This window comes from Microchirus variegatus, assembly GCF_963457635.1.
Source record: "Microchirus variegatus genome assembly, chromosome: 2".
Lineage (NCBI taxonomy): Eukaryota > Metazoa > Chordata > Actinopteri > Pleuronectiformes > Soleidae > Microchirus > Microchirus variegatus.
In genome coordinates, this window is record NC_139803.1 from 13941397 (window position 1) to 13967130 (window position 25734).

The window sequence follows — 25734 nt, forward strand, 5'->3', positions numbered from 1 at the left end:
GTGAAGTTAGTCTTCGTAAAACACTGTGTCAAAATTATTGGACCATGGCCTTCCATTTTATTTGATGCCGCCAGACAACAATGAGCACACATTTAGGAAATTCAGACCATGTCATAAAAAGTACCTATATTAAAACTGCACGGTAAAACTGGACAAGTGACATTACAACTAACTTCTCGATTTGGGTTCTCTTACCTTATGTTTCTTGCCTGGCTCACGCTCCCCGCCCGCTTTATCCTTCTTGTTGGAGAACGTGAACTTGACATCACCTTCCTCAAAGGCGTAGGGGTCCACCTCCGGCTCGTGATCTCCGTCGGTTATGGCAGCAGATAAGTACTGGTTTCTCCTCGCTCGATACATCTGAACACGCTCTTCAGACACTTTTAGTGGCCATTTAGATGAGGACATGACCCTAGGAAGAGAACAATGCCGACATGTGAGGACTCTGGAATGGATGACCATCAAAATCTATTGCCCACCCCCACTGACATCACACCATATGAGCACAATAAGTTGGTATATGACATTTTAAAAAGATGTCCATATTAAATTCTGGGAGCTGGAACATTTCATCAGCTGCTCTGTTTTGACCTGATGCAGCCTGATATCATGTGTCAGCACAGCATTGTTAGCTGAAGTAACAGAAATGTCTGCCATTGCAAACAATTCCGACAGCTTTCATGCAACACAACTGATGGATCATGTTTGTTGTCAGATAATCACATCTGCAGCAGCCTGATGGAATCACAGTGACTGCTGCACCAACTGCTCAAACTCACGCAGACACATTTACCACCTGTTGCTGTGACATGGCTCATCAGAATCGCTCTTGTTGCTACAACTGCATCCTCCCCTTGTTCCTCATATGTAAAGGAACAGGGGAAGGGAGAGGGGGGAATTAATGGAGAAAAAAAAACACTGGCTGCACAGCAAGAAAGGAGAGACTGAATGACCCTGCTCATGTGTTATCTCCACCCTTCACTGCCTCCTACATTTTCTGTGCTTGTGTCCTCTCGTCATGCCTGTCCAGCTCTGATGTGAGGTGATGGTGTGCAGTGGCCTGGGCCTGAGATTAGTAGCCATTCAGAGCTGTGGCTGGAAGGATTACAACTCACTAGAATAGTCCATACTCCATAGAAGCGGTTCGACTCTTGGGATTGCATAACCTTTATGATAATTCCCACTATGTCCACCCAACAGTCGGCCAGTCACCCTGCCTGTCCACATGTAACCCTCCTTTATTCTGTCTGTTTGTGATCCTCTTCCCTACTTCCAGCTTCCTCTTGGTCCCAGTCTCTCTCCTGTCGCTGGCATTTCTATTAGTTTCAACTTTACTACAATAGCAAAGGTTTATCTTCTGATTCTTTATCTCTTTCTACCTTGAGAAGAGATAAACAACCTGTGTGTGTTTGTTGTATATTATTGTGAGGACAATTGTTATTTCTAAACCATAGGAAGCAAGAATATTTTTGGAAAGTGAGGACATTAAGGCTGTTCCTTACTTCCCATCACACCTTAAACGGACTGTTTATGGCAGGGTTTCTTAATCCTGGACCTGGGGACCCTTTGGCCTCCATGTTTTAGACATTTCACTGTGCTATCACACCTGACACATCTAAAACATGCAGGGCAGTTAAGAAATACAATTTTATGGGACAAAAACCAGTTCTGAGATTTCAGTTCTTGTCAGGGTTAGGCGTTTAAGTTGTGATTGTTAAGTTTAGAGTAAGCAGATACAGAATGCATTACTCTATATCTAAACGTGCCATCACTAATCTGTACAAAAATGTGCATATGTGTGTTTTTGAGCTAGGATCATCGAGTTATACTGGTTCTGCACAGTGGATATGTACGGTGTTAAAAGGGCACATAGCAAGAGATTAACATACTGTGTGCAATTAAGCACAATACTGAACATTCTGAAGCTGAGGGATAAGGTTGGGGATATGTAGGAGAGAGGGAGTATGCGTGTGTCTGTGTGTGTAAAAGAGAAAGAGATCAACGTCATAAAATGATATGAGTCGGCAGGTGTAACTCACTCTGTGACAGACGCCAGGTTGTCCAGTGACGCCGAGGCCTCCTCCCTCAGTTTGTCCCCTGGCAGCAGTGGCGTGGCCATCTCTGCTTCTTTCCTGCGGGGTAGGTTGAATAACCGCCATGGAGCATGGGAGATGTCCTCCTCCAGGTTGACCGCTGCTCCCACATATACAGTGGGCTCAGGCGGCTCGGAGTAGACTGAGACAGGATGGGGATGATGGGAGTGGAAGTGCTGATTTAGGCCCTCTGGTCCTCCGTGCTCCTCACCACCACTCTTCACCCCTACCAAACAGGGCTCTGGTGGCGGCTGGTAAAAGTGTTGACTGTTGGGGGTTGACGGGTTCTTCATGCCCTCACCCGACTCCTCGCCACGCTCGCAAGGGTGGGGGCTAAGTGGTGGGGGTTGCGGGGAGTTGGCCTGGTCTGATGGCCCAGCACTGACAGCCCCAGTGTGGAGCTGGGGGGCTTTTTGGATGGCAGACACATCTGCAGAACGAATATTCGGGAATCTGCCTCCGTCCTGGCTCCTCATGGCCAACCTTTGTCCTGCAGATGTTTCCGTCTCTATTGAGGCCTCTTCGCTGGTCAGGCTGCGATGATGGAAGGGTGTTTGAGGTCTTTTCTGCTGCTTGTCACCTTTCTCTGGCTTCTCTCCTCCAGCTTTGTGCTTGGTGGGAGGCTGAGAGGGCTGGCCTGCTGACTGAGGTTGGCCTGGAGTGCTGCCTGTTCGCTGCTTTACTGATTTGTGTCTGCAGGTGAGACAAGACACAAACAGGGAACATTATGTCTTTGTTGACAATAAAGAAAATGGCAGCAGAGACTGTTTTAATCTGTCAACCCATGAGCTGCACGCTCAGGCTGAAAAATGAATGGTAATAATCTGAAATTGCAACAAAGCTGAATGAAATATCCAAATTAAAGAAGGTGCAACTTAATGATAAAGTTACAAAATGCAATTTTAATGTGGCAAAATACAAAAGTGACCCAGTCTACAAAAATACATATTCATCAAACATAAGAGAACAAGTTATACCTCAGAATATAATCATTTTATCATTGTTCCTTGTGTCTTATAATAAAAATGAATAGGAAAATCATTATTCATACCACAGTCACAACAGTGTTTTTAGGTTTCATTACATTTAGCCTATGTTCTTTAATTTAGCCGATTAAAGAACACTGAGGCTTTTCTTTTTCATCTTCATGATGTGCAGTGATCTTGTGCAGCTTATGTATAATCTCCCTCTAGACCCTGCTTCTTAAAAACATCACTTACCTCAATTACTCTTATCTACAAAACGGCAGCACAACTGATTCCCCTCAAATCAATAAGCATGAAACACATACTTCAAACAACAACTTAGGGTACTATATGTATTCACACTTTTTTATCACCAAAGTGGAAACTATCTTTCCCTTTTCCCCTACAGACATAACAATCACCAAAAAAAAATAAAACCTTTTCTTGAGCCTTCATTGATGGGACACCACTCAGTCTACTGTTGTGCTTACAAATTAGGGTGCTGTTGAAGAGTCCGCGCCTTTTAAATGGCTGGGTTACGCACATGTTCTGACAATTAGATGTCAAGATAAGAAGACACATGGAACAGTTCCATCTACTGAACAAAGCTAATGGCCATTAAAACTGGCAACGAACAGAGGTTCCATCTCTGTGTCGCCAAAGTGCTGGGTGGCTTCCAACAAATTAACATGCTCCAGCTGACTGGCCCAATCCACTTTGCTCTTGCATGTGGTCCAAGTTGGCTCTTCTTTCCCTTGGCCAGTTATCTGTTTTACAGCACTGGCACACCACTGCAAAATGTACACATGTGCAATGTAGATCTCTTTATAAAACCATCCAGTACTTATGCATGGGCCGAACCAAGAACCATATAATGAAACCATATAATTCATGGAAAATATTTTTTTAAACATGAATAAACAACTTGGTGTCATTTTAAACGATGTAGTCTGATACAGTTATTAGCTTAAAGTTGACATAAATTAGAATAACTTATCCTAACCCATAAAGGGTAACTTATTTTCTCAGTTAAATGCAGGAGAAAAACAAAGAAGCCACCATTTGCTTGGTACTTGGTTTTCACAATGATAACCATGCCATCTCACCAAATCTAAATCTTTTTAAACTTGACTTGTTGCTTTTGTTTTGTTTTTTTTACTCAGTAACTCTACATAAAAGCTGCAGTGCGTAGCTTTAAGTGATATTTTTGTTGTTGCTGGCGATGTCCTTGTCCAGCATCTGCTCGGTATTTGTGAACAGAAACGATGGGACATAATTTGTATGCCATGTCCTTCAACTGAAAACAGACTCTGTCAAGCAAAACAATCAGACCTGGCTGAGGGTGTGTTTGTGTAAATAATGGCAGTGCATGGGAGGGATAGGGTAAGAAGAATTGATTGTTTATAGTTTTTGCAAAGTTTATAGTTTGTTTGGACGAGCGTCACTTTACTAGAGCTCGACTGCAACTGTAGCTGCTGCAACATGAAACAAATCACTTCCTGTGTGCAGCGTTGGACTGATGCTGGGCAACACAAGATCTAAACGCTGCTATGCAGGGAAAAGAGAGAGAGAGTTACTTGGAGCTGATAGACTTAATCAGTAAATTGTTTTGAATGGCATAGTAATGGCATGCAACTTTAATGTTATGGTGACATGTCTAAGGCTGACAACTGATCTTGTGTGCAGACGCAGAAGCAGAGCAGCTTTAGCAGCCAACTGATTCATGGGCCATTGACTTATTCACAATCGTTCAGATAGATCTAAGGGGTCTATGGTGTCATGTAGTCTGAACTCTTGTCAATTTTCATTGCATATTAGTGACTTGTTAGACCATTCATTCAATTTAATGAAGACCTCTGCTGAAGTCTTTTAATGTGAATATGATATATGAGAAGTAAAGACGGATGATGACACCTAGCCAAGGTGAGGAGAGAGAGAAGGGAGAGAAAAGAACTAAACTTATCCAACTGACAATAAGTTAAATGGATTTTATTACCTACAGCATACTGTGCACACAAACAACCTAGCTACTACAAGTTGGGTGTCTGTCATTCAAGAAGTACTAAAGCAGCGCACTCAATAGAGGGTACACAAGAACCCAATTACTCAATAGAACTTTAGGTTTCTACTATATATTTATTGATCTTGTGTTATTGGGGCAGCCCATGGCTTTAAACCTGGTGCTGCTCCGCTGCTCCTAATTCTAGGAAGTGGGACTGATAAAGGACTCATTTATTTAAAGGTCACAGAGTGGTCTGTTGCACATAAATGTTAGTTATGGAGGTCTACTAACATATATTAACTTGTTTTTATGGTCAAAAACCTCCTAGTTTCTGTAAACGAGTCGATAGAAATCCTCTTTTCTGACGGTGTTTTTCTGCTGCGAGATTTCAGAGTGAACTTTCACCCCCAGAAGACAGAGTCTTGTGATTGGCCAGTACTATCCAGCTCATCCGTTCTCAGAAGCGCAGCGCCCCCTTCTGGAACGGTGGATGCACTGCTCCTCATTATCAAAACATTGTTTTAACAGTGTTTAAAAATAGCTTCGTCACCACCCCCGCCGCAGTCCCTTTTATGACTTTAAACCGGAGTCAGACCCAGAGTCAGAAGACACTGTTGCTCGTGAAACACCTCCACAACGGACGTTATTCTTCTTCTGCCGTTCAATGTACGCAACCGGATGTGCCCGGACTACCGCCCGGAGCAGGGCGATCGGTTGTTAAGGAGAACCGCTGCTTACGTAACTATTACGGCATTTGTCAGGGATCTCGTTGAGCCCCGAGATGACAATAAAACACAACGTTCTCAGCAGTGGCTGAACTGTTTGTTAAGAACTGTCAGGGCTTCATAAACAAGGTAATGACGCAGATACACACCAAAAAAACAGCGTTAATAGGAACTTCCGGTCTAGTTCCGCTTTAAAATGTAACCTGTTAAGAATGCACAGACAGTCAGAGATGTCTTTATACCATGCACACTTCGGACCAAAGTTGCAGGACAAAAATTTAAGCACACATGCAGTAAATTAACTCATTCAGTTTGTTCAGTGAGTTCATTGCTTTCACAGCAGTAGAAAGCAACACACGCTCTTTTTTTTTACCACTTCAGGATCCCTCAAGCAGTCTATTTGAGGCTAATCTATTTATTTCCCTCAAAATATTTCAAACAGCGCAGGAATAAAAAAAAAAAAAAGTCTGACTAACAGAAATGCACAGTGCACACAGCTGTCACTGTAAAAAGGTGAAATATTATTAATATGCTTGTCAAGTCTAAACTTGGGTATAACTTACAGGCATTTTGCTGACTATGGCCCCCAAGTGCCTATATTCCACGCTCCATAGACTCTGCCTAACCTCTTTAAAATGTCTCATATGTTATAAGCACATACTACACATCTCCGTGGACTGTGACTGACCTGGAACAGCTGCAGTATGGCCTCTGTGAAGACTCCACAAAATCCCAGGATCCTACTTTCTCCATCAGCTCCTCCTCACAGGTACCGTTGGTTGCAGCTGAGAACTTCCGCCTAAAGAAGAAAACACATTACTTTAAAACACTGAAATTAAAAGTCAAGCCATTTTCATTTAACGCACACGCTCAAAAATGTGCTCTCCAGTCTCTTCTGTACATGGTGGCGATTGGTGTAAGCTTAACGCTGATGCAGATTTCATAGCCTTGCTCGAGGCAATAATGTTTAGGCTGACAAGCCCACAGCTAACTACAGCCGACAGTCTGTGCTTGGTCAAGGGGCAAGAGATCCCAGGCTGCTCCCAATGTGTCAGATTCACTGATGTTGAATAAAACAAAAGACCAAGGGACAATACTGCAAGCTTTCTCTTACTTTAATTACTCCAGATCGTCCTTTCATACAGGGTTTTCTTCCCTAGGACTTTTTCTGGTTTATAAATAAATAATAGAGAATGGATCGACTCCTAAGCCAAGTTCACACTTTCAGGGTTCAGGGATCGCTGAACATCTCAGCCTACACAATATACTGTCTTGTGATAAGGAGTCTTTGCAGACATTGGCTTCTCTGGCTAAACAGAAGAAGTGACACAGGGAACCAGACTTAATATAGTTTGGTTATATGTATACAGATCTATCAGTGAACTTGTACTGAAGCAGTGATGGCTGTGTCCTCTGCCAGGTTAAGTGATGTTGTATTTGTTGTCCCTTCTCCTTCGTTGTATTCTTGATCGGGTTCAGCTGCTGTCACACTGTCATAGTCTCTGATTGACTGCGGTGGCAGGAACTGTCAAATTACCAGCATGTAGGAAATAAGACTGGGGTCAGCGATCATCGGAAGGGCATGTATATGTGTGCCTGGTCTTTGAATATTTATCAAGTTCTGGATCAAGGGCTGATTAGAATATCTAATTTACGCTGAAAATCCTGTATTGTAAACAAGGCTTTGTATATGAATATAGTGCACACTGTGCAGATTCGTATTTGGATGGTGTTAGGAAAAAGGTAAAAGTGTTGATGAGTACACCAGTAAGAGGAGAGGGGACTTTCAGTTTTAAACAGCTTCACTTCACAGACACCTCTTGCCACACATTATTATAAAAAATAATAATAAAAAAAGATAAACCAGTGCACAGCCTTGGACTGACTGAAGTACTTGGCTTATACAGTATAAATCAAAGTGATATTCCCAATAAAGTATCAAGTGCTCAAGTACTTCAGCACTGCCACACAGCCTCTTTATGCTACTTATTAAGCCTAGATGTCATGTGCTCATAAAATAAAAGACAAAAATGTTAGTCGGGGGGAGATTTAGAAGCTTAAACTCTCCAGATAAAAGAACCTTCACGTGGTCGGATAATTTATTTGCTTGTTTGCATTAGATTTTATTCTTAATATAAACATTAAATGGACATAAAATTTGAATAATAATGGTACTGGTAATAATGATAGACGTCTTAAAGGGCGAAAAAAAGAATTACAACCATCAGTGGTGACAGTTAGAATTACCACTACAAACATTTGTGACAGACACCTTAAATACAAATTCCATCCATGAAACAGTGCTACTCCACCTGGTTTTATATATGTTTTTATATATATATATATATATATATATATATATATATATATATATATATATATATATATATATATATATATATATATATATATATATATATATATATATATATATATATATACATACATATATATATAATATTAACATATTTTTTCAAGTGTTTTCCCTATTCTGCAAAGTGGATCCGAGTATCTCAAATGGCGCTATACATATCTAAATTGTTGTTATTGTTATCATATTATCTCTTATTAATACTCTCTACAGTGTATTTGACTTTGAAAGCTATAATTTTTCCACATTAATCTGTGCTTACTTGTTCCGAGCTCGGTTGATATTGCACTCTTGCCATACGCGTTCCACCACCTGAGAAGCTAACCGGCGTGGAATCTTGCCTCCATGGTGACTTGTTCTGTCCACGCTGAACACATCAGACGATGAGGGCACATTTATCCACTTCTTGACCGAGTGAGAGTCCACTGGAAGCGAGAAAGAACATGATTAACAAACCATTTCACCATTTCATTTTTTTATTTATGAATTTTTTTAAAGACCTTCTTGTAATATAAATGTGGCGCATGTATCACTACCTGTTTGCGCTTCCTCGGGCGATGTAGGAGGGGTGAGTGTCACTAGAGAAATGGCGGGTTCACGCTGGGAAGCAGGCACTTGGTGGCCACCCGAGTAGACGGCAGTGCAGTGGGAGGACCCCACAGGGGCCACAACGGGGATGTCTGATTGGGGCACCAGCACCAGGCAGGCTGGGTACACCATACGCACACCACCTGTACACACACAGGTAGGAACCAAACATATAAATCTACATACTACTGAGGTAAACTCATCAACAATAACTTGATATATGATATACTATATATTTTTTTTAAACAAAAACTGACCAACAAGGACCTCCACAGAGGCCAGAGAGTCATCTTCCCAATCCATGTCCTCCGTCTTGTCCTCCGACAAACCCTCCTTAGCACTGGGACCAATGGGATAGAACTGCTTCCACTCCTCAATCAGCTTCTTGGTGGGAGGGTCTGACATCTTGAATGACTGGCCGGTCAGAGTCCCATTCAGGCCGAAAGGACTCAGGATCACTAACGGGAGGGAAAGGGTGGACAAGAGAGGAGAGGAAGAACCAAAATAATGTTAGTTGGCAAGGGCATGTCATTTAATGTAAACACACATAATATATTATGGGACTGACTTCAATTGTTCTTAAAAAAAATAAAAACCAAGCACATTAAGCCTCCATCATTTTAACACCCCACCATCTACTTTCTTTCAGTTTCCTCACTCTGTTCTATGTGATCTCTTTCTATTCCCACCCCTCTCAAAGTCTAATTCTTCTGATCATGATCGTCTTTCCTTTTTTACTTCTCCCTTACACTTCCCTTACCCTGCGATTCTGTCATCTCCGACGGTGCTCTGACCTTTCCAGAGCACTGCTGGACTCAGCTGGTCCCGGCTGACTCACCAAATACTTACAGAGCAATCCAGACGCCAATTATTGGCAAGCGGTGGCCTCACAGAACCCATAAACAGAGGCTTATAAAAAAAAAAAGGGCCACTCCTCGGCAAACACATTTGCCTGCACAGACATGTAGGAGTCACAAAGTGAGCCCATCAGTCTGCTTACAGAACAGAGCAACAGTACATCCATCAGAGAATGGAAATTGTAGCATAAAAGTACATGCATAATTCATATATATGAGCATATGAGCACAGAAACCATATGCATATCAAGCTGACATGTATATATGAGCATAGAGCCTGTCAGCTCGTAATGCTTCCATTTTCTTCCTCCCCGTCTGTCTTCCATTTGAATGTGAGGACAGGCAATAAATGGTTCAGTGAACACGCTGGCTGGGTGGTTGGTTGGGTGTGTGAGGATGCATTTGTTAATGTCCTCCTCTGCTCTGCTTTTCTAGTGTGTCATTACTGGACTGGATGGCCTCTGTCTCCAGGTATTGATCTAGGGCTGGACCACAGACATATTCCAGGATGGTAAAATGGAGGAAGACAATGAGAAGAAAATGGTAGGAAAGGGAAGACGAGACGCATTAGCAGCGTTTCAGTAAAGAGGGGTCGAGAACTTGGGAACTTTCGGACAAACGATTCTTCAAATGGAGAGCTTCACCACCTGAATCTTCTCACAGATCCACCAAAGAAGATTTTAATAAAAATAAGTTTATTGGAATCCCTACACAGTATTAAGAGTGCCTAGTGATTCACAAGAAAAAAATCCAGTTCAATTTCACTTTCACTGTTTATCCTATTTACACTGTCAGTACACTATTAAGTCACTGTAATATAAACCATACATTTCACTGCTACTGCTTCACATTTAACATATTTGACTGTCAAAGGGCTTTGACTGTGAGGCAGGCACACAATCTATTTGTATGGTAAACAAGGAGCCCCCCCCCCCCCCCAGAATTCTTCAAAGTCAAGCACATGTGCGTGATCTGATCGCAGAGAACATTACACGCAAGAGAAAATCCGTCCTCACGCGACTGCTATACATGCAAAACTGCTGCCCCGATAGAGCGGGTCTGTGATGAACACAAGCTCAACCCCCTGTGCACTCACTAAGCTCAGATTCTGACCAATTAAATGCCATAGTAATGAGAAAAGACAGGAGTAGACACAGTGAAGGTGACAGGCTCCATACCTCCACCTTTTCTGCAAGGTAACCAACTTCACTGTGCACTGCTATTGTACTTCTGCCAAAATAGCTCCTCAAGGAGTGTTTTCTGTGCTTGCCGTTACCATGGTAACCAAGAGTGTCAAGCCTTTGAACCATCAAGTTTGGGGACTACTCTTTTGAAGTAAAACATTTGACTTGTGGTTGTGTTAAGTTTGTGGTTGACAGGTAGCAGTTAAGGATAAGTAACACAATATCAGCACCACTGAGCATTAGCAGACAGCATTTGGCACCTGAAGAGACAATATTTTTTACTAATGAGACATTTTTAAATCTGAAACAGATCCTACATGCCCCTAACCTTAACCTAATGCACTTTACAGCACTACCTCAGCAAAACATCCCATCAGAGAGAGGGAACAAAGGGAACATCCAGCCATGGCCAATGATATTAACCTAAATTAAATTTAACCCCAATCCTTTTCCCTTTCATTTTTGCATTTCTTAAACCTGAGGTCAGTTACAGAGGACATCAAATTCAGCACAATTATGAAAATGGTTTCCCATTTTTCTCCCATCACCACTCCACCTCCCCTCACTCCATCCCTTCTGCCTCCCTCTGCCTGTGAGTCTATCTCAGGCTCCCTGAAGACATGTCAAATGTGGTCAGATCAGTGTAATGGGCTGAGAGTTCATTACATTCACTCTGCGCCCTTTTATGAGGTCACATCCTAGAGAGGTCTGCCTGCCGGAGCGCTCTGCCGCACAGTAAACCAAGCTTGGCAGAGGTAAGGGGGGGAGGAAGGAGGAAGGAAGGAGGAGGAAGGTTGTTAGGAAGCTCGAGATGTGCTGTCACGGTGAAAACACAGACAACATACTGAAGGTGGAAATCACCAAATACGTCCACATTTCTCATCAACGGGTGCCTCCATGATCCCCACATCAAAATAAGAATACATTTAATTTGAATATTTCGCACACAAGCAATTTAACTGAAAATAAAATACTATCTCATAACAGGCAAAGAGGGGGTTGGTGGTTGGTGACTAGGGAGCAGTATCATCACCTTGAACAACAAGCAATACCCATCATCATCATCCCAAACGGAATTTATAGGTTCCAATAATTGTTTTATTTCTATCAAAAGCAATAGCCAGGACCATTACGAGCAGAGCTGAGAGCTGTATCGCCAGAACTGCTGTTATTATTTTGGAGGAGACATGTGGAGAGAGGAGGAGTACATCACATCAAACTACCAGGACATGAGACGGTTAAAGGAGTAGAACTTGCGACACTCTATTCCTGCTTTGCCAAATTTCATAGCTGCACTTCTTTTTTTTATTTAACAAGCAAAATATTTTTAATTGGGCTCAGGTGGTGTCTTTTCATTTAGTTACAGAATAGGTTTATTTATCTAACTACAGGCAGGAATTCTCATGGGACATAAAAAAAAAACAGTACGGTATACCGCAGGGTAATGCCTGGTGTAATTATACATGGCTTAATACCAACAGGATGCGTGTGTGACTTTGATGTTGTTCAGGAGAAAATTAATAATAAGATGATAAATGTCCATTGCAGTCATTACGTGGGGGGAGATGCGAGATAAAAATTGTGTTGGGTTTTACACAGTGTTTGGCTTGGTTTGGGTCAGGACAATAAATTTCAAGCCAATGATGGAATATCATTAGAGCCACAGACTTTTATAACGGCGCTACACTGTAATTTAAAGTGACTACAGAGGCTTTTCTTCATAACTGGCGGCAAGCCAGTGTAATGAAAGACAGCCTGACAGAAGGGTTGTAAATGCATTATATTGGCAACAGCACCCAACACAACATACACCAAGCGTATTAATAATTTTCATTCATAAAAAAATTACATTTCCTATTACAGGAAGAATATGAAGCACACTTGGGGTGTGGGTTGTATGCTTTATCCAACATTGAGCTTAATGACATCTTTAAATGCTTATGGTGTACCTGTATGGACATGGCCTTCTGTCACTCCAATTATGTTCTGCAAGGATGCAACAACCATACATCCTTTAAATCCTAATACAAACACTGTTACTTAGAAATGTTGGGTAATTTCGAAAGGGTATATTAGCTGTAGCGTATTGATCCGATTAAGCCGTCTTTGCACATTTGCAGGAATCACGAGAATATTGACCTCACACTGAACTGAACAGGAACATGTGCTATGTGTTTGCGACTGGCCCACATCAAGATGCACAACTGATGCCGTGATAAAACGTGCAGTGTTGTCATGTGACACAGAGGTTTTAGCTGTGTAAGCAAGAATAGTACCTTTGTCGGCAACACATGATTCATTGCTATAAGCTAAAATGTGTTTTTGACCCACCTTGGAAGGGACTGGATGCTTGCTGAGCCAGAGTGAGGTGCTCCTCCGTCAGGTGGTAGACGGGTTGGTGCTGGTTGATCTCCACACTGGTGCACACATTGCTCTCGCCATGCAAGAAGAAGGTAAAGGCGCAGGACAGGTGCTCACTGTGTGGAAGAAGAGAGAAGGAAAGTATGACGATTAAAAGGCTGCAATGCAAACAAACTCTTCTCTCACTCATTGTGCTTTCACCATGACTTAATAGGAAGAATGAAGCTAGACACAGATATAAGGTATAACTAATCCTTGCACCCTCTGGTTATATAAAAATCCCTCATCAAATTGTTCTGTCAGCTGGCCAGTTCTTTACTGAATAAATTCTTTACTGATGAATGGAGATATCAAGCATCCCTAAACTACAACCATTAACAGCCATAAACAGCACTCCAGGATAGACTTTCAGGAAGAAAGTCAGCATCACAAAGCTCACAGGTGGTTTATGTATGTGATTGTTTTTGTGCATCTGTCTGTCTAGTGTGGATAGTGCTGTAAATAAAAAAAACCAAGGACAAACACCCTCGGCTACAACTGTAACTTCACCACTCAGCCACGTACGCTTACAACGATTTCTGTCTGACCTCAGCAGTACACAAACAAAAGTTGTACAAGAAATGAAAACCAAGGACAAGGCAGATGGAAGATGGCAGCAAAATGCAGACCCTCGTCTGTGGACTCTCCTCTCATCCTCCCATCCAATGCATACAAAGACACGCATACTTGACACACACATACAGAGAGAGCAAGAGACAGCACAAATTGACCAGTGACCAAGCGAAGGAGTGACGACATTCCCAGAGGGTCTGGTTCAGCAAATATCAGCCTTCTCGCCCCATCTTTGTCTGGCACACCTAATCTACAGAGGATTTAAGAAAAGGAGCGAAGATGGCAAGAGAGAGAGGGTGCACTTCAATATTACCACAAATAAGATGTAAAGATATGCCAATTAGTGGTTGAAATTTATTTTAAACTTAATTTTGGATTAGATAACATGGTGCTTGTTAGTGTATAAATAAGCCAAAGCAACTGAGATTTAGATTTCAGCAGTTCTACCAAACGCCAATTGGCAGAACTGCTGGTTGGACTGCATCTGCCATTAAGAATAAAGGACACATAAAAATTCTTCATGCTCCAATACAACAAGTGAATTATTGGTCAATGTTATGATATTAAAGCTATACAGGCTAGATTCAAGCTGAGGCAGCTGTGTGCGATTGTGAAGAGGGGACACAGACATAAAATCATTCAAGTCCAAGTGGCAGTGCTCATTGGTATTAGGAGGAGGCATCATTTCATAACTTCACTACAACATCAGTGGTGGTCCGAAGCCAGCCATCATCCTCCTTCGAAAAATTCACCCTAAAATTCAGCCAAGCTGATGTAAAGCTTCAGCAGCCAGACTTACTCGGCACTGAGACAGCAAAGACCTCAGTTTGACTGAAGCTACAATAAAGACTTCAGGAGCAGGAGCCACACAAATCAAGTTAGCCATCTTCCAAATCTTTTTAGAATTAAATTCCATCTGTTTACACGGTTCATTTTGCTCAGCAAAAGGGGAAACAGAAAGGTTTTTGTACAATACAGACCAACTTTGACCGACTTTGTCTGAGGCTGCACTCAGATGACATCAGCACTGTTGGGATTAAATGCATTTTCCTTATCAATTCCAATAATGCCACCCCACTGATACTTTGTGGGAACGAAGACGGAGGAGGGCCCCTGAAAAACACAGGATTTTTGCCAGAATAGCAGAATAGGGCTCTCACTGTATTGATTTTTTTCCCTCAGTACACATTTGCAAAGCCATGCTGTTAAAGTAAGAAGCCCTGAGATTGCCTGACATGCTGACAGATGACAATACAATCTATTTGTAAGACAAGACAATACATCTGTCTGTGTCTGTCCACGATCAGTTGTTCTGGCTGCGGTGCATATGCAGCCGTTGCACGAGGGATGAGAAAGTCACAGAACCATCATGTTCCTTAAGACCTATGTTCTCTCATGGTGAGAAAATACACAGAAGAAATGTTCACCAGCTGATCAGACTGCAGTATGTATTTATAGTGCCACCAGGTTTGTAGAAAAAAAAAGAGATTATTATCTATAATCTCTAAAATATATTTGGGGATTCCCTTGAGTGCACATTAATATTTTTTTTATTTTTTGCAGTGGTGCAATAGTGTGTTTTACTCCATGGAGCGCATTATAAGGTGGTGTAACTGCTGTACTGAGATAATTGCAACGATTCAAGCGTTTAGTAACATTATTGTATGGGTTTGTTTTTTTTACATACTAACAAGTACATCGACATCCTTCAACCGCTTAATAAAAGAAAAACTGACAGGTGAAATGACACAACACACTCTTACAGAGCCCAAATGACAGGTACACAGAGTGGGCTGATGAGGAGACAAGCCCGGTAAAAACAGCGAACACTCTACTAAACGAAAACTACTGACCCAGCCAAACGCTATTAAATTGTCAGATCAACATGGGAAGATGGGACAACTATGGTTGGAGTCCTTTCGCTACAGAGTTTGTATCAGCGTGACGATGCACAAAAGCCTGACTGATTACTTATAACAGATGCTAGCAGCAGTCACACCTGAGGAGAAGCAGTGGATAAATGCAAACAGAAGAAAAAAGGCTGTGAATGTGAGTACAAGGGACTTTGGCCACATGCTGGCACAGAGAGCAAAGACACCAAGTTCAATTTACACGTCCTCTTCAGTGCATGTACCATGTTAATAAAAAGAACAGGGAACATGGAGACATCACTGTTCCAACTTGTTCCAAACGCAGAGATAGTCATAGAGTTAGATTGACTTCTGAGCAAAGAGGAGGGTCAGTATGGTGGGAGTAATTCCAGAATGTTGGCACGCTATCCTCAAGGCAGCATAATGAGAGGTCTTCAAGAAAGTTCAGCACTACGCCAAACCTTCTGGACAGTGAGTGAGGGAAAAAACAGCAACAAAAATAAGGTTGGAGTTGAATGCATGGCAGAGAGGGGTCCTTCTTATTGTCAAAGTATGTAGCAAAATATTGGAAGATAATAGTAAAGGTGGACTGCAGACTTGCAAGTGGTGGTGGGGTCATTTGAGGATCTGTTTTTATCTTTATGTGCCAACAGGAAAAGAGGGGAAATGGCCAAAAAGCAACAAAGGGGAGGAAAGAGAAAACAAACAAGAGATAAACAGCAGTGGAGAGGAACTACATGTGTTGTTGTGTTCTGTAGACATCCTCAGAGCTGCAGTGTATCATTCACCTCACACATGCAAGGAAAAACCTACACTACACATTTCCAAACATCTGTGCTTATAGGATGTAAGCTGGAAGTAGAGGGCTGCCATCTGTGGCTCAGGAGGCAGAAGTACAACCAAACTCGCTTCCTTTCTCTCATTCTCTTCACACCAGATTCAAATCAATTATTCATGTACGTATGTGACTTCAGATTGCTCATAGTAACTGATTTAAGTGAATCCCAATTAGTTGTTTTAAGCAAAGTTAATTCTGCATGAAAACATGAACATAATAATGAAAAGCTGTTTTTACTTTCCACATATATAACTATTCGAGATCATCCCGGGCTTTACTCTGAACTCAACAGGTGCTTTTTTAGCACTTGGCCGAGCAAGAACTGAAACATCAACACCAACGCGGCCACATGACACATTCCCTCATCACCAAGTCTCTCGCTGACACACACAAAAGCAACGGGGCTTTAGTGAAGCTTATGCTATGACAAAATGCAAGCGCAAAACGGGGGGAAACCTTTGTGTGTGCCATCAATCCAAGTTCAGTTCTCCTGCAAACATCCACAGCCTGTTCCACAGTGCAATAAACACAACCACCTCAGTGCGTGGGCTTGACACACACCTGCAAACATCAGCTGTTAACCATGACAGCTAAAAAGAGGGCAGAAGGTCAAATGTAGACGCAGACAAGCAATGTATTTTACATCATTACAACAAAATAGAAATGTACATAAAGTGTTATGTCCCATGAATGCATGCTAAGGGATTTAAAAAATAGATTTTATGATGCATAATGATATTTATTTAGAAGATGCGATATTGATTAATAAAAATGTTAAATCAATCTTTTAATAGGTGCCATTTCCTGTATCCTCTTACACCATGGTTCTCAGTGGCACGCAAGCTTCCTCTGGTGGTACATGGAGGAAAACAGAAATACTGTTCTACTCTATATACCAGGGTATGTGATCGTAGTGGAGCTGAGGAACTTTGACTATTGATTATCTTATTGGGAACAAATCTGCCTCCTGTGAAAGTGTCCCGTGGCCTTACAGATGTGGAAAGTATAACCAGGGATTATAGGGTGCATCCAGTGGCCTGACAGTTGTCCATGGTTTATTTTCATGCTGGGACCTTTGTTTCTCTCTGTGCCCTTTTTATTGTCTTCTATATACTGAAAACTGTCCCATAGAGGCTAAATTCAGAAAAAGGAAGACAGAACACTTGTAGAAGTTTGACATTTTAAGAATTTGCCAAGATGAGAAAAATGAACTCTATACTCTCACTGCTGTATGGTGAAGTAAATCTACACACTAGCCTGGTCCTATCCTAGATAAACAGAATATGGCTGTCAGCACCTCCTTTGACCTTTAACTGCATGTTTAATCTAGTATATATCTATAATTTCAGGTGGCAGTTAGTCCAGCACCATTTCTTAACCAGGTGCAGTGACTTCCTGAAGATTTTCTTTTACTGAAGAGAGAAATCCCTGAAACAGTTCCTCGTGTGCTTGACCTCTAAATTAAATCCTAATGAAATTATGATTTCATTTGAAAACTATTTCTTACTTTGCCTCAGGAACCCCCTGAAGGAGCCCCTCAGGGGCTTTAAGCTATGACACATTGAGTTGATAAAGTCTGTCGATCCTGTCTCAAGACTCAGTTGTCAGGGATTTTAGAATGTCATCTCCCCTGCAGCGAGAGTGAGCAATTGACAAAAAAAAGGGGGGGGGGGGCAAAACCTGAGGCAAGTGTTGAGAATTGGAGAAAATTGGGCACCTGTATGATTGTAACTCCACCTGTCAGCAGACAGAAATTCCTTATAAACAACTTAATGTGTCTCATCCCGATTGTGTTTGCTCTATCATTATTGGATCCAGCAGGCTGTATCCAAAGACTTAGTCTACCGTCCTCCAGAAAGAGCAGATACTTGCCGGATATTAATTAACTAGATTTGTGGGCTTGCTCGATCTCTCAGTCATGTTGAGAGAGCATGAAGGAGGGAGGGCTGCTGTTGTAGCCTGACAAAAAGCCACAAGATCTTTTAATCATCTGTTCTCCCGCTCTCTGTCTCCACGTTTTTCTCCCACTCTCCTCTGCTCTGCTGTTCATTTACTGACTGGCAAATAGATAGTGCTTCTCCCTGATATACTCTCTCCTTTCCCTCTTCTTGCTCACATTGCCCCACTAAATATCCACAAAGGCACTCCCTGCTCCACCTCTCACATGCAAATGGCCGGTGGCCTTTGCCTTGGTACGAGGACAATAAGACAATCGAGGATGGATTTGGAGCGGGGCCACGTACAAAGGAGGGCAGGTGGGCACGTTTGCCTTCAGCTGGCATGCCATGGAAAATGAGGTGCCAAAGGCCAGCGGCGGCCTGTGCGACAGTGAGGGGAGACCAGTGGGAAGTGGCGAGCCACACACACGACTGGCCGTCTTGATCACAGTCACAGGGGTGGTCTGCTGTGAGCACACAAACAGATGATCACCACCATTTCACTTCTATATGACCTCTATGTTTTAAATAAGCTGAGAAGTTATTTTCCTGTGCTAAAAGACACATCAAAACAATGTTCTTCCAGCTTTCAAAGCGATATGAATAGTTCTCATTCATTCACATAACAATTAATCACACAATCTCTTAAATATGATGTTTTAAATGATTGTTTTCTTCAACTGACATCAAAAACCACCGACATTCCGTTCTACTAATCACAACGTAAGAGAGGCAATCCACCCCTAATCAATTTGGGGAAAATTTGTCGAATAATTTCTTTATTTAATAATGACTCAAATAAAAAAACATCGGACGGCTTACATTTTTGAGCGATGTAGGAAAATCCTACATCTTTTCTAACTTTTTCTTGAAGGTATAATTTAATCTCCTTAAAAGCTTTTATTGTAAAAAAGTGGACAACTGCACTAAAACAACAAAAAAACCACAAGAGAGTAAAACATCTCATTATCTTCTATGTTGTCTGCATTAAGGCTTGCCAGCAGATAAATGTGTGGCTTGTTGTTACAGCAAATGTTCACCAATGTAGTCCTAAAAGGCGAGAGAGCATCCAAATTCATTCCCTGACAGTCCGAGCTGTTGTGAATTAATGTGCTTTGAAATTTGTGTATCTATCATGGGATTACAGCGTTCCTGCCAAATTCTCATGCATTAGTGACTCACTGTCATTGCGTTTAATTTTCCAAGGCCCATGAATTTTTGTGACACTATGTGGTTCTGTTGTTAAGTAATTGTTAACCAACAAAGCTGTACCCCCAGAGTGACTATTATCCCCCAAAAAATGTAAGGATGCTAATCTTTTGTTTAGTTTATAAGGAATAAAACAGGTTAAACCCGTTGTGAACATATGAAAAAGAAAAGGTATAATGTTTAGTACAACATTTGCCGACAATATAAAACCATAAAAGAGGACAGGAATCTGTCACTGACCATTAGCCGAGTCTCTCTCTTTCTCAAACACAAAATGCCACACTCAAAAAGCCCCTTAAAGTTGATTGGACCACCCAGAACATCCTCACAATACGTGATTCGAACCAGAAGCAATGGTCAGACATGCGCAGGGCTCACATACTCACTCACATAAGGTTACACAGATAATATGAAACCTGGTGTGAGGTGAATCGTCGCAGAGGCCATGGAGTCTGAGGAGGTGGTGAGAACAGTTCAGAGAAACAAAAGGGAAAAAGGCTGCAGGGCTGTGTGACATTCCTCAGATGTTTGTTGGGCTTAAATGGTCGCGCACTCTGAAGTGAGCTTCCGTTTGGCTGATGTATAGTTCCTCAGCACAACAACAACATTAACAACAACAGCGGTAAGCAAGAATGTTTTCCAATGGGATACTCTCTCCCATCTCTGGGCATGCAGCTGTCACCTCTGGTGCATCATGGATGTCTGCCATTTTTAGCAGCTTGTTATTATAATTTGGAACATGTAAACATGTTTTGACTGGTCGTGCAACAGGACATACTGGCATTGACAGTTTCTGACACATAATTAATAAGTTATGTTTCAGGAATATGGGCGCACAATAACAATCAGACGCCATGAGAAAAAAAAAGACTAGAATTAACTGTTTTGATTACGGTGACGCAAGAGAGATTTACCAACTCACTCTTTCCATCAAAACATGGTTAGTCATTCAATTCTTTCTTTGGAGGAGCAGTGTGTGGTCGAATTGATTACACAACTGGTGCATTAAAAGGACAATGCTAAATTTGCATTAGTCATGTTTGGATCAGACCCAGGATCATGGCAAGATGTAAATAATAATCAACAAAAAATTAAGGAAATTAAATAAAAAATAAACAAACTGTGTGCTGCAAATAGAACACAAGTCTAACAGAAACACCAGCTTTGGCTTTAGCACACATTTCACACTGGAGTAGGAACTAAAACTCTTAAGGCCAGTGCACACAAAAAGCTCTATTATACTTTGAATTGATTTCTTCTGCCGTTGAGACACTTTGTGCTCGTCAGATCAAACATGGAAGGGGAGAGAGAGAAATGGAGAGAGGTGGAACGACGTGTCCAAAAAAAGAGGAGACATCTGATCCTCTCCAAGTGTGTCACAGACACAGATACAGCCAGAGCCAACTAAAGATAATGCTGACATAACCCTGACATCAAGTCCAGCTCCCTCCACGTTTAGTCTACAGATCACGCACAAAAGCAGACATGTACACTCCACATGTGCACACCAGGGTTCCTCTAATATACCTCCTGTCAGCGAAAAAGAAAACATCAAATCGTGCACCAGATCCCTTTACTCTTCAGGAAAAATATTTTTATTAATTATACTCATTACCATGTTCACATAATCACTCCGCAGCTGCATCCTAATTGTAATGTGACATCTGTTTCTTCCTCAGAAAAAGGCACTTGTATCCCTGCAGAGTAATATGCATTTAATTGTTAAAGTTTTCTATTCAAAGTACTCGCAAAAACCACTTACTTTTTAACACATCTATACACCTGTGGGTTGAAAATTCAATATGTTATGCTAGTATGTAATGAGGACTGTATTTTAAGCCAGTTTGAAGACATTAGGCCATGCCATTAGTAATATAAGTTGTGCAGTTGTTATAATAAAGCTTAATTACCCAGAGCCATGGCCAATTAGTCAGCCTCATCCTGTATTAAAGCTGTGTGTGTCTCCAGTTACACCACAAAGGAATGTGCCACTGTTGCCCTTTTTTCTTTCTTTCAAATTAGCAGAAATGCTCGTTGAAAATCATGTTTTAGTTACCGCGGTTTGAAAGTCTGTCGGCCGCTCGCTGCACACACATTGTGTACAGAAATATTAATACGCTCTGTGGCCACATTTGTGGGCTTTATTGAATGTAATCCAGATGAATGAGGACAGGTTAACAGAAGGACATGGACTCTTTGTTTGACTGAACAAGTGTATTAACTCACATGGTGTGCGAATAAATATCAGATGAATGGTGAATAAGCGCAGAGGAATTTGACTTCATTATCAGGTTGCCACCTCAACTAGGAGTATGTATGTTAACCTAGTGTAACACAGAGAGCATGACTAATCAGGAGTAGGGATGCGCTGACAAGTGATAACAAACTCAACTGGTAAAATGATGTTATTGATCCTAGTCTATGTACTGGGTAAAGGGAGTTCCTCACAAACACATCACAGGACAATGTGTGATGCAAAGTCATGTATTTATGGTGTTAATGCCCATACATGAACTTTCAAACAAAATTTGAAACTAAGCAAGTTTTGAAAATCAAGGCTGAACTTAACTGTTTTATCTGATGCCTCAGAGTGACATCTATAACTCATAAAAGAAAAGGAAAGGGCAGGATCAGTCCTTAATCCTGGGCTCTTTGTGTGGATTGGATGTGCTTTAACCCTCAAATGCATCTAAATAATCCTTAAGCTGCATCATTAGCCTTACACAGTGAATTTAGAAATAATTACTCATACTAATAACTAATGTTTCAGTATATAATTTTCTTGGAAATCTTTGAACATTTTAGATTGGGTCAGTTAACAGTGCAACCTGCTTGTACTCTCACAGTGATGAGGTGAAATGTCTAATACCATATTAGGGATTAGCTTTAAATTGTGGCCATCTGTCTAAACCTCTGGATTATAGACAGGCCAGCAGTTAGTTGGAAAAAGACAGAAAGTGGAGGTGGGGGCCAGTGTGGAAGTGACGGATAACAGATTAACTATAGACATAAACTATAGACTACTACAGACATACACTTGGCCCCACGCTCTTCCGAAGCCTCTGGATTCATGGGAAAATGGGAGGAATGGGAGGAATGCAGACTACACTGGTGGAGGAGGTGGTACTTCACAGAGAACAGGGGAAATGAGACGGTGACAGGGGATTCCCCTCCATAAAAAGCGAAAAATGTTTGTGATGCTACCCTTGAATGCCACTGTTGATACACATATGGTTTTTCTCACTGCTATCGTAAATAAAAAGACAAAGATGTGTGTTACTTTGGTAATGACAGAGTTCTTTGTTGTTCAGGGGCCTCTAGCTGGCACGAGGGGGAAATGAGGGAAGCATTCAGGGAGTGGAAATTTGGCGGAATAAACTTGCAGCGAGGTGCGGCAAGTTTCTGACGGTGTCTCGTTTCTTCACACTCGTCGAAACACTCGAAGCGCTTTGCTTGTTTAACTCACAGTGTCATGAAAGCTAAATCATATTCATATTTGCTTCTATTACCTCATTCCCTTCCTCATGCTATATTTTGTTCACGACCGTGATAGAGGATCATCATAAATTCTTGTAAAATAAGTTGTTTGCTGAATTGCTTTACTGTATATCCTTTAGGCAATAAATTCCTACATAAATACTGCTTAACCAGTACTATCAACATAAATGGCTTGCCTAGAGCACGTCAGATCAAATAAAGCTAGTAGTTAAAACTGTGTGTGTGTGGACAGCTACAAATTGTAGGGTCTCTGAAAGGTCAATGGAACAAAGGACTTTGCTTTAAATGGTACCACAAAATAATGTAATGGCAAATGGACTATTAATAATGTGTGAATGTGCAGCAATTAAGGAGGTGATCCGTACAAATGAAACACCCTGGCATTTTTCTTTAAGATCCATATTTGTCTTCTGGGCAGTAACATGATATATCCAGAGCGCTGGGTCACATGGTCCCATGGCCCAGTCTCCCTGGACTTCTTGTTGCTAGAGAGACTGATGAAGTACAAGGAACAGGAAAGGGTCGAGTTTTAAGGTTATGCTATGCGCGGTAGAGTTGCATCTAAATCAGTGCTCTATGTGCACACTTAGATATACAGCAGCTCTCTCTGGCTGCGTTTCTTTTGTTTAACTCCATTAATAAAAAAAACACACACAGTGTGCTCACTCGCCGACTGCCCCCAGTGTGGACTGGCTCACATGCCGACTGTTGACAAGTGTGTTTGTACGCTCATGTCCCTGTGTGTTTGAGTTGTGCTGGGAGCAGCGAGGGAGATAAATTTAGCGCTTTAGCCCCAGACTGGAGGCAGTGGCCCTTTATCCTGCACTGTCCTACTTAACAGAGAGCTGCTCTCTGCTTCCGCCTGCTACAGCGCACCACAGCTCACACGTTCACCTCCTACTGTCAGGCCAAAACAATGGACAAAGAATGTGCTCGGCCACAGAACACACAGTCATGCAGAAAAGTGCAGTCGCATTAGATTATGCAGGCATTTAAATCGTTGTACAAGTTTGCATTCAGGCATTCTTCGATTACGACTTGCTCCACACTGGCTTAATTTCATAACAGCCTGATTTGTTACTAATGCTAAACACACAACAGCTCATTTCTTCACATTAGTGAACTAATATTCTTTTATAGCACAGCTGGTTCATACTGTACACCCTGCACATGCTGCTTCAAATACAGAGTGCAAAAAAAAACGATACCCCCTTTGTCCTGATCACACTGAAACATCAAAGATTTAATGTTGCACTGAATTTCGGTGATGCAGCCAATTAGAAGCAAGTCAACCAGTTAGCTGACCAATCGAGCACAAGCATCCCACTTCACCTTGGAAACACTCGATCCCAGGGTGCATTTCCCTGCTGCCATGACAACCAAAAGGAGCTCTCCCTTGCTCGACCCCTCGCTCCTTTCCATCCTCCTACCCTCCCTTGTGTTTTTTGCTCTCTCTCTCTCTTCCTCTCTCTCCCTGTTTCCTGAAGCAGCCAGTCTACCTCGCAGCAAAAGGTTCTCAGAAACACCCAGGCTGCAAAACATGCAGCCGTCTGTCCTCCAGACAAAGAGAACTCCTGTCAGCTGTATCAACACTTACTGCTGCGTTTTGCAGGTCGTGTTTAAAAGCAAAAGAGACCACACAATCAATGCATGCTCATTTTGTTCATATAGTTTTATTTTAATAATAATAAGAGTATTTATTTTACTTGTAGATTCACATAAAAATGACATCCCCCCCTGAGATGAAGAGTTCATAGACAGTTCATCATTCACCGTAGTGTGTTGTAGAAAGAAGGTGATACGAGCAACTGGAGACACCGAGACAGGTCATCATTATTAAAGATTCTGAAAATTCTGTTTGCTGCCTACTGCTTACCACACACATCAGGCTAAAATGAGACGGGAGGGAGGGGGAGAGAGATGATGTAAGCATTTCAACACAGGCTGAGGTCTGGGGTTATGAACACTGTGAGCTAGCAACAGCCTCCACCAACTGGAGACTGTAGATGCTGCACAGGACTGATCCAATGATCAGAGGGAGAATTCAGTGTTTCCCCTTCTGTGCTGATTTGGGCAGACAAACAAAAAAGTTATAATGTAGTATTTATCAGTTCTATTTACTTCTAAGTTTATGTGTTATGGCAGATCACTGATGAGGACAAGTGTGATATGCAATCATGTACAGTTGCAACAATTATCAACCTAAAGAAAAAAATATTTTTCATTAACAATCATTAATTAAAAGCAGCAATAATTATTTGCATGTTCAGTTAATATGCAATCATGTTTCCAGTAAATTGTTTAGTTGATAGCAAAATAATAAAAGATTAATTCCTATTAATTGATAATAGAGTTGCCAAATCACTTAATAGACTACGTGCGCCATAAATAAACAAATGTTTATTGTATTTTAAAAAGCTGAACAGGGATCTGTGACTGAAACTGGGCGGTGGGAGTCAATGGCAGGACCCAAGGGTATCAAATACCTTGGCAAACAAATTAATACAAATGCTAAAACAGTTTAACTCTTAGCTTATTTAAACTTTATCTACTGGGTCAAAGTAACATATTTCAATTTTTTTTTTGTTGCAAGATTTAATATGTTCAACCCAGACTACTTTAT

At 41.5% G+C, this 25734-nt stretch overlaps 1 protein-coding gene across 1 annotated transcript in view; it reads right to left on the minus strand.

Annotated features, from left to right (window-relative positions):
- med13a (mediator complex subunit 13a) overlaps nt 1-25734 on the minus strand; it is a 70789-nt gene that overhangs the window by 19762 nt on the left and 25293 nt on the right. Inside the window, exons 4-10 of the mRNA XM_083885944.1 lie at nt 13117-13262; nt 9002-9202; nt 8693-8887; nt 8419-8581; nt 6474-6584; nt 2040-2786; nt 196-412 (exon numbers count right to left, since the gene is read on the minus strand). Of these exons, the coding sequence (XP_083742070.1) occupies nt 196-412; nt 2040-2786; nt 6474-6584; nt 8419-8581; nt 8693-8887; nt 9002-9202; nt 13117-13262 (1780 nt within the window). The remainder of the gene's footprint in view (nt 1-195; nt 413-2039; nt 2787-6473; nt 6585-8418; nt 8582-8692; nt 8888-9001; nt 9203-13116; nt 13263-25734) is intronic.